The 13,845-nt window shown below is 41.8% G+C and overlaps 2 protein-coding genes across 6 annotated transcripts in view; both read left to right on the forward strand.

The window, feature by feature from the left end:
- pot1 (protection of telomeres 1 homolog) overlaps nucleotides 1-5,411 on the forward strand; it is a 29,164-nt gene extending 23,753 nt beyond the window's left edge. For 3 of the 4 annotated variants that reach the window (XM_077007293.1, XM_077007292.1, XM_077007289.1), the window contains exons 11-20: nucleotides 1,133-1,302; nucleotides 1,479-1,570; nucleotides 1,735-1,770; nucleotides 1,978-2,134; nucleotides 2,364-2,554; nucleotides 2,639-2,774; nucleotides 2,940-3,022; nucleotides 3,147-3,241; nucleotides 3,336-3,441; nucleotides 5,087-5,409. In XM_077007293.1, coding sequence (XP_076863408.1) covers nucleotides 1,133-1,302; nucleotides 1,479-1,570; nucleotides 1,735-1,770; nucleotides 1,978-2,134; nucleotides 2,364-2,554; nucleotides 2,639-2,774; nucleotides 2,940-3,022; nucleotides 3,147-3,241; nucleotides 3,336-3,441; nucleotides 5,087-5,208 — 1,188 coding nt within the window. In that variant the 3' untranslated portion in view covers nucleotides 5,209-5,409. Of the gene's footprint in view, nucleotides 1-1,132; nucleotides 1,303-1,478; nucleotides 1,571-1,734; nucleotides 1,771-1,977; nucleotides 2,135-2,363; nucleotides 2,555-2,638; nucleotides 2,775-2,939; nucleotides 3,023-3,146; nucleotides 3,242-3,335; nucleotides 3,442-5,086 lie in introns of all 4 variants that reach the window. The other variant, XM_077007290.1, reaches the window with a different exon arrangement.
- Nucleotides 5,412-6,264: 853 nt separating this feature from the next.
- gpr37a (G protein-coupled receptor 37a) lies at nucleotides 6,265-12,620 on the forward strand. 2 transcript variants are annotated; one of them, XM_077007294.1, is made up of 2 exons: nucleotides 6,265-7,474; nucleotides 9,505-12,620. In XM_077007294.1, exons 1-2 carry the CDS (start codon nucleotides 6,602-6,604, stop codon nucleotides 10,312-10,314), a joined length of 1,683 nt encoding a protein of 560 aa, XP_076863409.1. In that variant the 5' UTR covers nucleotides 6,265-6,601; the 3' UTR covers nucleotides 10,315-12,620. The 2 variants fall into 2 exon arrangements, with proteins under 2 accessions (XP_076863409.1, XP_076863410.1); XM_077007295.1 differs by having other exon boundaries at nucleotides 6,265-7,189.
- Nucleotides 12,621-13,845: the final 1,225 nt, after the last annotated feature.

The following is a 13,845-nucleotide window of genomic DNA, read 5'->3' on the forward strand; positions in this document are numbered from 1 at the left end:
CTTTGTTCTGTTGCCAGTTCTCCTCCCCGAGCTGTTAGTTAAGGAAAAAAAATGGCTTTAATGATGGTGCAGGCAGTGATGCTCATGAGCTACAGTGCAGTGACGTGGAGTGGTGTTCTAGTCTTTCTACTCTTCCTGTCCAGACGCACAGAAAGAAGACTGACATGTGAAATCCCGAGAGCTTAGTCCCCCTGACTGCCGCCTGTCACTCACAGTGAAGGAAGAGGGCTGGCATGTCTGGCTCTCCCTCGCCCTCATATCATGGCCCTTATCGTCAGAGGTGGGCGAGGCATCCTTCTCCACAGCCTCACTCCTGGCGTCTTCCCATTACGCTTGAACTGCTCATCATGTTTCGTCTTAAGCAGCAGTGTCTGTGATGGGCCGCGATAAATTGCACAGTAAATGACTTGGAGTAAGTATGGTCTCTGTAGAAATGTCTGCCCCATTGCTTTGCTGCCAAAGCACCTTCGTGACGCAGAGCTGTATGAAAAGTAAACCATCTGCATTCTTTTCTTTATTTATTTATTTGCTGTGCCAGCCCAAACGCCAGCACTGCACTCTGTGCTTGGTGAACATCTAGTTTTACATGGAGAAGAGCCAGCAGGGCCCTGCTGTTGAATAGCAGCTCGTCACAAACCGCTTGGGTCTCTTCATCAACTCCATCAGCTATGGATGCACTCAGAACATTCAGGGAGTATTTGCTACATCCGCAGGCTTTAGAATGCAGTATAGCAGTATCTCTGGTGCAGTTGAACACCACCCCCTGCTGGCCAACGTTTAGTTTTTTTTTTTATAGTTTGTGCATTTTCTCAACTAATTAAACCATTTTGAATAGAGTGATTGCTTTTATTATGTTATTATCTTGTTTCACATCATGCACAGTCTGTATTTTGCACTTAATTGCTCAAAATGATCACTGACAGAGATGTGTTGTGGGTACAATCCATTTCCGTGTGACACAAATTTGTGGTTCTGGCTTTATACCGGACTGCCCCCTGCTGGAGCAAAGTATCCGCGCAAAATTGCCAACCTTGTAGACACACTGGACAGGAGTTAAATATCATTATGGGCTGTTAAGCTAAGCTGCACAGTCACCTGAACGTGCTCTGCACCTGCTTGTGTGTGTCGACAGCCTGGCATGTTCCTGCGCATCTACAACCTACACGCTGTGTCTCAGAGAGACCCTAAACAGCCCCCCGATGTGCCCAGCCGCCTCGGCTTTCTCCTGCACGGTGGCACGTCCTTCGGCCGCGGATTAAGAGTGCTCCCCTCACACAGCCCTGATCTCGAGCCCCTTAAAAGGTCTGCTTTCTCATCTCTGACATCATATCTTTATTCTAAATACCACCACTTGTTTAATCCAGGCAAGCTAAACACGTTTTTTGTTCAATACGGTGAGGTTAAAGATTCTTTGTTTCGTTGCTTCTGACTGGTTTTCTTCCTGACAATTTCTTCTTGCTCAACACTTTACTGTGCAGGCTGTTGGAGAGCCATGCAGATGGAGCAGATGAGGAAGAGGTGAATGATGGCACTCTGCTAGAGGTTTGGTTTACTCCACCCGAGTCTGTGGGTAAGTGCCTATCTCTACCCACTGTGTAGTCTGTGATGTTACCCCTACACAGCTGATAAGTTATTTTAAAGTTTTGTATTTCAAGCCTGGTGTACATCTTTTGTTATGTTTTGTAAAAAAAAAAATGTAAACATGAACAGAACTCAAAGGCAGATTTCTTATAGTTTCAGATACAGCGAACACTGAGGAATTTTACACAGGTGAAAATTAATTATTTTTGTTTAGGATATAATTTTTATGTAAATGCATTTGTCTTATTATAGCAACCATTTGAATAGTTTTTTACATTATACCTATTTTTTTTTTTGTCCTGAAAGTATATTTTTCACAAAATGTAAGTGTACAGTCAGTATTTGTATTGGAACGGCAGTCAGATGGGGCATTTGTGTGAATTCATGTGTGTTTAGTTCAGACGTGCGGGCACACGCTGCACCCAGTGTCCCTTGCCCACGTGAAGCGATCCACTCCCCCTTTGGTTTGTCACGTTCGTGCCAAAGTGATGTCCTACCGGCCACAGAAACTATACCAGTGCCTCAAACTCTTCTGTCCACAGTGCAAATCAATGTGAGTCTCACACCACGCTGCTTGCCATCACGTACACAAGGCATGAGATTGACCGACATGTTCTAGGAACAAGTGGATTTCCATTTAGAAACATCACAGCAGCTCAGTTTTGTGTTTCCAAATGCATTGCCTGCAATACATTTAATAAGATATTGTCTTCAGACATTTTGCATTGTTAAGCACTAAAAATCGTAAATCGATAAAGTGCATATTGTGATGTGTGCCACAGAGAAGAGGTCCCTGATGATGGCACCATAGCCGAGGTGTTCCAGGACGCTCTGAGAAACAGCCAGCCGTGCAGCGAACACTGGGCAGTCAGCTCGTCCGTGGACGTCCCCGGCACCGGCAGACCCATCACCATGCACGTGTCCTCCGACATGGTGTTGGACAACGCTCACTCCCAGTTGCTGTTTCTCCAGAGTAAGACACACAGTGAGTGGAATGGGGGCAGCGGTCAAATGGAGTGATGATACGGAGACACTTATTTTGTTTTTCTGTCTGTAGGTGTAACCCTGGATGAGATGTGTGTGATATCAGGCATGCATAAGAATGTTGTTCCAGTGCAGTCAGAGAGCGGGAGAATGAAACTGCTGGATTTCTCTGCCCCATTCCTCTTCTGTGGAGATAAGAGATATTATGGGTCAGAAAGTTTAATGGCATTCACGCTCTCACTACTGAAGCAATTGGGCTATTACAGCATATTTTGTGTAGTTATCCTTCCTTATGCAATAGAACAGATTAATTTTATTTATTTATTACTGTGTTATTTTTCCCCCAGCAGTAATGCTTTTGTATAACGTTCCAGGTGTAAACGGTGCTCTCGGTCCACGTTCGTGGAGCCTGCGGGATCTGGAGCACACGTGTGGAGCGAGCTCGACGTGGCCAAAGGTAGAACGTTTCTTATTAATAGTAGCGTTGGATTCCCTTCCACGACCTGACGAGGATAAACAAGGTTCTGTGATCGAATAACCTTCTCTGTCTCTGTCGCACCGCCACCGTCTTGTGCTCACAGCACTCGGTGTGCAGCTCCTGCAGTACGTTCTGCTGATACAGTTCCAGCTCCGAGATGACAGCAGCACTCTGGATGCTCTGCTGTGGGAGGACGCTGTGAGTGAATTTATTGTATTAAGTCGAAAAAGTAAATGAGTATTAAATTATGTTCATGTGTCACTGTTTTATTTTTCGTTTGTTGGCATTATAGGAGCGATTTTTCCATGTCTCTTCTGCTGAGACCTCAGCCAATCAGGATTTGCAGGACAGAGTTCAGCTCATTATGGACAGGCTCCACCCACCAGGAAGTAGCATTGGTAAAATTATCACTAGGAACAATCATGATTGAATAAGCAGGTGCTCTATATTGAATGCACGATGGTTCCTTTAGGCACACAGGCATCAATATTGACCAGTCCAGTAGATATTTACTGACTTGTATGCTTATTGTTTTGTGTGTACATACACTACCGCTCTACTGATCCCTCTACTGATGCAGTGATCATTGTTTTGTGTGTACATACACTACCGCTCTACTGATCCCTCTACTGATGCAGTGATCATTGTTTTGTGTGTACATACACTACCGCTCTACTGATCCCTCTACTGATGCAGTGATCCCTGTGTTGGATCACTGACATTTTCTGAGATTAGGAAATCTAGCAAATAAACAGGACATGCAGACACTGGCAGAGTAAGAAATATTGTTTTTAATAGAAATGATGACTGGTCTTTATTGTACCTTAATCAAGAAGTCACCTTTCACAGCAATTACAGCCTGGCAGACCCTAAGCATTCTAAGTGTCAACTTTTCAAGTGAATCTTATGTGATTTCAGCCCATGTGTCCTGGAGCGTCTCCCACGATGGATTGATTGGCTTGATGCAGTCTTCCTCCGTACCACACGGTCAAGCTGCTCCCACATCAGCTCAATAGGGTTCAGATCCAGAAACTGTGCTGGTTTCTCCATCACATTTAAAATTGTCACTGACTCCTTTTTTTTTTTTTATATATATTGCTGACACATTTTGACGTGTGTTTGGGGTTATTATACTGTTGGCTTGTCCACAGGGTATGGCATGCTGTTGGAAAATTGTATGGCCTTTCTTCTTCAAGATCCCTTTCACTCTGTAGAAATCTCTTTTTATTCCACCTCCAAAGCATCCCCAGACCAACACCGTCTCCCTCATGACATTAAGCATTGGTCTTCATTTCATTGATTTTTTTCACCTCACAAATCTTCTGATTGTACCTTCTTCTGAAACCTGAAACTTCTTCCAGTGTCCAATGTCTTTTCTCCTTGGCCCATCGCAGTCTTTTCTTGTTATTGGCGAGTCTGAGGTTTGGCTTTTTCTTGGCGATTCTGCCGTCCAGCATCCTGAAGTCATGTCTTCACCGTTGTTGCTGACTCTCGTGTTTGATGGGTCACATTTAGTGCACCTGTCATTTGACAACTTGTGAGGCGTCTTTGTCTCAAACTGCACACTTTAAGATATATGTCCTCTTGCACAGTTGTGCATTGGGACCTCCCACTCCGTATTCTGTCCTTGTTAGAGCCCGTCTGGGCTGCTCTCTGAAGGGAGACATTAACAACATGGTGAGATATTTCCATTTGCTTTGCAACATCTCACCGAGTAGCCTTCCTTTCTTAAAACAACAATAGACTGCTGGGTCTCTAAAGAACGTTTCCTGCTGGCCATTTTTAGACTGTAAGAAACAACTGCTGATGCTTTGGATACTAAACAAAAATTGGCCTTAACACGAAAATGTTCATTCTTTAAAAATAATACATTTAAATAAATTGTGCAATGGGCAAAATTGTTTGTTAATTGCATGACAATGTTTTTCTTTGCAAGTAATTTTAGAAACGTTTAAGCGGTAATGTATATACATGGATATTTATTAAACCAAATTTTGCTGCTGATCGTATGAAGGAGTGCTTTGCTCTGCTTCCTCTCTACAGCGGAACGCCCTTGGCTGGACTTCTGCCTCAGTACCTACAGTGTAGAGGAGAAAGGCAGGACTCAAGTGTGCTACCAGATCACTAACACAGAAACCAGAGGGAATTTCTACACTCCCCATTAAGTTCATAGAATCGTACCTTCTTGATCAGGAATGCTACTGGAAAAGCTTCCAATGACATGACTGAAGATACTACAGAGACACATTTGACAAACTGACAACTGAAGGTTAAACCCTTGAAGGTAGTAACAAAAACAGTGGAAATGTGAGTGCCTCCCTTTAACATTGGCTGTTTTGTAGAAAAGAATATATTTATATGTAAATTTTATTTTGCTTGAATAAACTGTTTACTCCTTTAGCTCAATGGTATAATTTTGTTCTTTATTGAATAAGGAAGTAACCTATGGTAATGTTATGCATAATGTATATGGGCCAAAAAGAGGTGTAAGGAAATAAACCAGAATTGTAGATAAGCATCAAGCACAAATCCTAAAAACACCCATTTTATTTATCGTTAATAAGAAATTGCACACTGCATTACACAGCGTGAACTGATCAGTAAGCACTTACAAAAAGTGACCCAACCAGTGGTTTGTATAGCCTACTTCGCTTGTAAACGTTACATGCTTAGGTATCGACTGCCAATGATTTTGGTATTCTTCAATGGGATGAACATGTGTTTGCAACTATATGTAGTGTACATCCAAGATGACATTTATTGCACATAAACGACTTCTAAAGTATTTGGACAGTAATTCTTGTTTTAGATGGGGATTTAAAAACAAAACATTTGTTACAGCTGCAAATCCAAATGAAATTTACACCGTCTCTCCTGAAAAAGTATAAATAGGTATAATAAATGTTTTGAAAATCCTAGATGATTCAGGTGAAGTGGATAAAAAGTATTAAAATTGCTGCTGCTTACTTATTAGAACCCTTACTCTGCTACGTGTGAAATACATATATAATCTATTTCGAAGATTTTTCATCGACTGCACCAGTGACGGTCTCTGGACTGCACTTGTTGCTCTAATCACACGAGATCAGTGCTGCAGTTGACGGGGCCTGTATATGCGGTACCTCTCTCTTCCACAAGGGGGCGCTCTTTTCGCAGGTGTCGGGCGTCACCAGGCGGCACCTCCCTGACAGCGACGCGCGTGGCACGTCGCGCGCCCCGGCAAGAGCGCACGAGCGAATATGGGAGCTACTCCGGCTTTTTCGCTCCATCAAGGAGCAGAACATGCAACGTGAACTTGGTAAAGAAAAATAACGCATCTAGTTCTGCGCGAAGTTTAAGTACTTAACTGAACTGGATTTTGTTTTATGGACACGTTTATGTATCGGGCATGTGACGAACTGGCGCGTTTGGACAGTTAATGGGATTGTAAAATGGAGACAACTTACACCGGCTTGTAGGGCAATGGAAATGATGCCTTGAACTTGAACTCGATCTGCAATGGATTTATGAAACTTGGACATTGCCTTGTGATTATGGACTTAAGTATTTGATTGAAAAATGGGCATTCAGTTGCTAAAAATATTTTGTGTGCTAATTTGCTGTGAACTTTCAAGTGCTCTTATACATAGGCTCAACCGTAGGGACTTTAATTATAAAAATAATGACCATGGCCACACACACAATGTGGACAGCACTGAAAGACCAAATTTGCTTTGGGCTCACAAGAAATTATCTAATTACGTAGTGAAATATAAAGTACAATCGAGAGATGTCCCGTCATTTAATGGGGACAGAGCTGTGGCGGGAGATGCCCGTTTTGGGTCCAACATTGACCAACTGAATGTAACAGGTGTTGGTAGAGACAGTATTCCTCAACCGGACATGCGAAAGGGCAAAAAACTTCATCCAAGTACTGTGGGCAGACACGGCATGTCCACACATACCACACTGTCCTCCAGACATACACGTGTGGAAAGACACTTGAAACAGCCTCATCTGTATCGACGAAAAAGAGGGACTCAGAACCAGTCCGCTGGGTTTCCCACTGGTTTTACTACCGATAGTGGTTTGCACCCTTCAGCCGAGGGCGACTATGAAGACAGCACTCCTCCCGGCCCCTTCAGCACTCGAACAAGAGCCCCCCAGGTTAAAAACCCGTTTCATCCGGTCTCAAATGAAACGTACGGTGCATATGCGCTCGTGTTTATTTCTCTAATCATTTTCATGGTGGGGATAATCGGAAATATTGCAATCATGTGCATAGTGTGCCACAATTACTACATGAGAAGCATTTCAAACTCCTTGCTCGCCAGCCTGGCCCTGTGGGATTTCATCGTCGTCTTTTTTTGCTTGCCATTGGTGATATTCCATGAGCTCACGAAGGATTGGCTGCTTGGAGAATTTTCCTGTAAAATCATACCCTACACTGAGGTAAAAAAATATACAAACACGCAAGAGACCTTGATTCATGTGTTTCATGTGTAAAACTGGTAGAAGATACAGCATGTCATCCATTCCCAAACGAGAGCTGGGAAAGAAAGAACTGTTCGCAGAACTGATGTAGAAATGATGGCATCATAGCATGCATTAAATGTGTGAAAACACACAGCATAGTCATGAAATCAAACTTAACCAAAGAGCATCTTTATTTACGTGCAGTGTAGGACCTTTGTTTCCAGGAAATATCAGTTAGTAATAAAAAAAAATATTAACCTAGCTAAATATAACTGTAAAACCTTTCTTGAATTGTAGTTGGAACAAATGATTTTATGATATGCATATCTGTTGTATACATGCAGGGATATGTTGCATGTGTATAACAGCAATTCATTAGATTTAAAGATTTTCTACATTCCCATCTGGCATGTTGTTTACAAAAAAACCCAACCTGGCACCTAATAATGCAGGTGTGTTGTTTTGAAAGTGTTTTATAGCATCTACCATAGAGCTGTGTGTCCGCCAGGTTTATGGCGAGTGGGGCGTGCCTCTTTATCACGGACACAAAGAAACAGCAGCACTTCCTGGGGGAAGAACTAGGACGTAACCATGTGCTGCAGAGGCTGGTGTCGGCAGGCGTTATGGTGGTGCCTTAAATCTCCTAAACCAGTCTCAGCAGTGCCTTGCTGAACCACTGTGGTAGTTCATTTATTATGGCTGACAGAGTGAAGTATGCCTTAGATTGATGTGTTTTAGATTGATGCACCATATGAGAATCAGTTATTATTGTTTGTGTTTTGCAGCAATAATGACAAATCTTACCAATAGGTTACATGTCTCTAGAAGTGTCACTTCAAGCGGAATAGTCCAAACACAGAGTGTGCATTTCTAAGCAATGTATTTCATGACAACTTGCTGGTGGGATAAAGGCAAATTTTTAAAATTCTTTTTATATTATATCCAGCTGTCACACATGCAGTGTAAGTAATGGCACCACTGCTTTGCTATGTAAAGCAGGTAATTACTATGTTCTGTTGTCATCTTAAATAAGACTCTAATTATGCAATTAATTAGGGATGATTAGAGGGGGTGTTTATGGATATTAGTGTAATAGACAACGCTCATTCAGCCTTGAAAAATCTGTTTTCACAGACTGTAAAAGTTCTTAGCTAGTTGGGCTCTCTGTTTTTTTTTTTCTTTTCCTCCTCTCAGAAAGGCTCTTCAAATTGCAGAACTCCCATTTCATCCTTGCTGTTTATTTTTTAAGGAGAAACAGATCGGGGCACTTCCCCAGCCATGAGACATCTCACTGCATACCGTTGTGTCCTTCAGCTCCAGGGTTCATTCGTAAAAACACATTGTTTACACCTTCCTTCACATATGGAAGATGTCACTTTGACAAGGTCTTACCGAAATCTTGGAAGAATAGAACTTTTTATAGCAATGTAGTTTCCCAATGGCAGTTAACAATCTGAGCATGTCACTTTACAGATGTCGGAGCTGTTTACAAATAGGTGGACATGGAAAGTAAATTTTGTGAAACTATGCTGTGAAACAAGTTATTTGAGTCAGTGGTTGCAGATTGGCACTGAATCATACAGTTTGCATATATTTCCTAAATGTTTAAAGTGAAAAGGACTAATGACTGAATGGGTCTGTTGTCAGTTACTGTTGCCACAGTAGAGAGCTGGAAATTCTCTGAGCTTCTTTCCATACACCTATTGTCATCTATAAAAAAAAAAAAATATTGCTTTGGTCTGTACGAAATACTGGTGTGTACATATATTTTCTGACAGGAGCCAGAGGTGGGCTGTGAAAGAGCTTTGTAACTCTCCTATTGCGGGGGGAAAAACGTTTGGAATGTTTATTTCAAAGACGGGATAGGATTTTCGATAGTATTGTGTCCCTAAAATTTGAATATTCCTAATAATGTTTACCACCAACCGTTATATATATATATATATAATATTATTATTATTATTTCCTATGTGGTCCTTCACTTTATTCATGTCTTTACATCACAGGTGGTTTCTTTAGGTGTAACTACCTTCACTCTTTGCGCCTTGTGCATTGATCGCTTCCGTGCCGCCTCCAACATCCAGATGTACTACGAGATGATGGAGAACTGTGCCTCCACCACAGCCAAGCTCACCGTCATCTGGATGGGCGCGCTGCTGCTGGCACTACCTGAGCTTCTCATCCACCAGCTGATGAAGGAGGAGCAGGAGTCTGAGAAGGTGTTGCCACCGGAGCGCTGCGTGGTGCGCATCTCCACCACGCTCCCGGACTCCCTATACGTCCTGGGCCTCACCTACAACGGCGCCCGCCTCTGGTGGCGCTTCGGCTGCTACTTCTGCCTCCCCACCATCTTCACCATCGTCTGCTCGGTGGCGACGGCTCAGAAGATCCGGCAGGCGGAGAGGAGAAGCGTGCGTGGCCACCGCAAACAGATCCAGCTGGAGAGCCAGATGAACTGCACGGCGGTGGCGCTGGCCATCGTCTACGGCATCTGTGCCATCCCGGAAAACGTCTGCAACTTCGTGTCCGCGTACATGGGCGTGTCCGTGTCACCCCACGCCCTGCAGGTCCTGCACCTGGTCAGCCAGATGCTGCTGTTCTGCAAGTCTGCGGTGACGCCGGTGCTCCTGCTGGCCCTGTGCCGGCCTTTCGGCAGGGCCTTCCTGGACTGCTGTTGCTGCTGTTGGGAGGAGTGTGGCCCGATGTCCTCCACCACCTCCACCAGCAACGACGACGAGCGCGAGGGGACCACTGAGCTGGAGCTCTCGCCGTTCAGTACCGTGCGAGGGGAGACATCCACCCAGGGTATTTGCTAGGGGACCTACATGCTGCCATGTGGGACACACTGCTCGGGGACACACTGCTCGGGGACCCATGCGTAATGTGATATGTTGCCTGGATATAAACGACCTGGCAGTTTTGAAGGGGACATATATAATAGATCTCACAGGAGCAGGGACAAGGAGCCATGCGTTTATTATGGGACAGAGGGTCTACCAGCTGTAACTGATGTTTACAGGAGAACACCATGAGCATTAGCCTAAATGTAGTTAAAAGTGAGTTGTAGTGATTAAATTATAATTATTATAATAGTGATTACATTTATATTTGGGTTTTGCACAGTTGTCTTACATCTACACGTACTTTTATTTCTTAGTTTTATTTTTTACTTGAACGTTTACATCTTGAAAAATGTAGTACATATTTCAAATGTATAGAATATCTCATGTGTAGAAAGTAAGTCTTCTAGAAAGTAACCAATTGAATTTGATACTGAATATATTGTTGATTCATAAAATCAAGATTCTCATTAAGATTCTCCTTTTCCCTTGCAATGTCTAAGTATTATATCCACTTTATATTGTAAAGCAAAAAAAATTATCATATAATTCATTTGCTATTGTAAAGCCCTGAAAGCTGTGGTTTTAATTAAAATTGAGAGATCAACTAAAAGGAATTTTGTTACAATAGATTCAATAGAATTTCTTGGAGAGAAACTCTCATGTTTATTGTTATAAAGTGAAACAAATGAATCATGTGAAAATGTCTTTTGATGACATACTATGCCTTGAAATCCAAATGATTCTAAGATTGTTTTTTTTTATGATGTGGGCCATTCATGGTTCTGGACGGTTTGAAGACTGGAACGTTTTCTCCTGGGAAAGGCGTTGGTCATCTGGTCTGCATGACATCAATGCCATACAGTAGTTTACAAGCACACAGAGGCTATTGTCTTAAGCTGGTTGCCAGAGCAACACTGGGCATCCATAATGAAAAGGTCTGTTGATGTCACTGGCAGCCATGTATGAGGAGATCGGCAGCTGGGGGAAGCTGTAGGAACCTTTTTTTATCGTGAACTTATCGGGAGGCTGAGTTAGGCCAATTACAGCCTGCACTGCACGGAATTGCCTCAGGCACAGTTTGACTTCTTTTCAAACGGGTTTACTCATTTTTTTGCTAGGTAGACACCATGTTGGTGTAATTTTTATGTACAAGGGATGACTGAAAAGGCCTTTGATTTTGTTACTGTTTCTAGTTGTCTGGATATGATTTGTATGATATTCTACTATAATGGATTTGTGTGGTATAAAACTCAGCTAAAGTAAAATGACAAATTAAGCGTGTGTGTGTGTGTGTGTGTGTGTGTGTGTGTGTGTGTGTGTGTGTGTGTGTGTGTGTGTGTGTTTTAAGCTACAGATGCATCTTAAAAACACACAACCGCACAGAACATTTCAGTATATGCTGACCAAATATAGAACCAAAACACTGCTGACAAATTAATCAGAAGGGCTATAAGGGCTCATAAATGGGATTATGTGAGAAAGGTTTCTGTTTTGGCCAAATACATTTTAATGGAATTTAATGAGAACATTTTCCACCATTTTGATGCTGGCAAAGTCAGTATTATTTAAACCCACACATCCCTTTGATTAATTATTCATACACTTAAATTTACAATAAGTCTTTTAGAGGACATGCAACATGAATGTTTAATGAGTGATAATTCACCATTCTCTATTATTTCCAATTTCTAGAGTTGTCTGTGACTGGAAATTACACATAAACCTTATGCAATTTAAAAGTTTTATGTGTAATTTGTACACCTTATGTAATTATATAGTTTATGTGTAATTTGTAAACCTTATGTAATTATAGTTCCCTGTGGTTTCATAAAGTTTAACTAAAGAAAAAAAAAATCAATTTTAACCATATCTACACTGGATGTAATGTTTGATTAATGTCTGGCAATGTAACTGGCATTGATGGGAACCAGTCATGGGCGTCCTCCCAACAAACACATGCTGGTCAGATATGGGACCTGCACGCTCCATACGCGCACACACTCTTATATGCTCTATAATCACACATAGAGGCTGTATTGTCTTGTGTTTGTTTTTCTGAATTTGCTCCTCATTTCTAGGTCACTGCCTATGATGTTGGAGAGCACTGAGAACCCTCAACACCCCCTCCTCTCTCTCTCTCCCTCTCTCTCTCTCTCTCTCTCTCTCTCTCTCCTCACACACTTGTAATCTAGTTACATAATCTTATTTTAAATGGGTACGTTTTGGGTCTTGGTGATGTTTTCCTTTTTACATTTGTTTTGGGTTTTATGTGGGTTGTTTTTTTTTTGCATGCTCTTGTGGGGCTAAGTCAGCAATCGTAATCATTTTCTGTTCTACAAAACATTCCTCTCCAAACATCCACACCCCTGTATAGCGTTATTCAAGACCATGACCATTTGTTGGAGACTCATTTGTTTGCCCTCTTTACAGCTGAAATTGGCATTCAGACACATTAACCCAATAGTAATTAGGTTTAGGTTTAATGTGACTGAATGCTAATTTGTACAGGTTTTCTTTCATTTTATTTGTATGGAATACTAATGTTGCTACGGATCCTTAAAAGTGAGCAAAATCATTAATCAGGGTAATTAGTTTTACAATTACATATCACCTATACAAAGAAAGGTCCCACACTACATTAATACATGATTAAAGCCACTAGAAGTACAGTGAGACCAAACTGTAAAGAATGTGAACATTATTTTACCATGTTTTTCATCAAAACATATCTAAGGACTGTTTTTGAAGGACAAATCTCATGAATAATTTATTCAAGCACAGTTGTCTTGTCTGTACCTGGTCTCCTGATGCATTTAACAACAGAGCTAGAGGCACCTGGTCAGTGGCCCTTCCCTGTCAGCGAGACAGCAGCTGTTTGAACATCCAGTCTCACAGCCACGGCCCCAGTACAGACATCCTAGGACTGAGACCGGAGAACCTCAGATATTGGCTACACTCCTCAGTGAAGCAGCAGATTCCATCCTGTTCTACAATATTAAAAACAAATCAAGCCTGATTATATCCATCAAGTGTTTGACCAAATCAGCGTTTTAGGCTTGTTTACACCCCTGCTGTAGTACATCCAGGAACTGATAACTGATAATTGATAAGGAGAAAATGCCGTTGACTGTTTAAGTACTCCACATTTGGCTGCCTTTGATTAAAAATCTGTAATAATTGCTATCTGCTTGTCTTTCTGTAATGCTTTATTATTAATGATTTTATTTTTGAACTATTATTATCTTAATTCTAATTCCTTCTGATTTCTCTTCAGTTAACACTAAGCAATCTCTCCTAATAACAAGTGTTTTCATTTCAAATACATTAACATGCATTTATTTTTTTCTGTTTTCCTTAAATCGTCTCACTTTCCTCTGTTTCTCCTTCCAGTGGTATATTCACCAAAGTACTGACCACTACAAGATTTAAGGCTTAATATCCACAATGCAGTCAAGCAGCGGTAAGGAAACTGATGACCTCAACTGCATCTTTTGCCTGTGGCTC

The sequence above is a fragment of the Brachyhypopomus gauderio genome, chromosome 5, assembly GCF_052324685.1.
Source record: "Brachyhypopomus gauderio isolate BG-103 chromosome 5, BGAUD_0.2, whole genome shotgun sequence".
Taxonomy (NCBI): Eukaryota; Metazoa; Chordata; class Actinopteri; order Gymnotiformes; family Hypopomidae; genus Brachyhypopomus; species Brachyhypopomus gauderio.

Bases quoted from the DNA above. Each gene is read 5' to 3' on its own strand.
- gpr37a (XM_077007294.1), top strand. From the start codon at position 6,602: ATGGGCATTCAGTTGCTAAAAATATTTTGTGTGCTAATTTGCTGTGAA. The intron at 7,475-9,504 runs GTAAAAAAATAT...TTTACATCACAG, and splicing joins AAATCATACCCTACACTGAG to GTGGTTTCTTTAGGTGTAAC.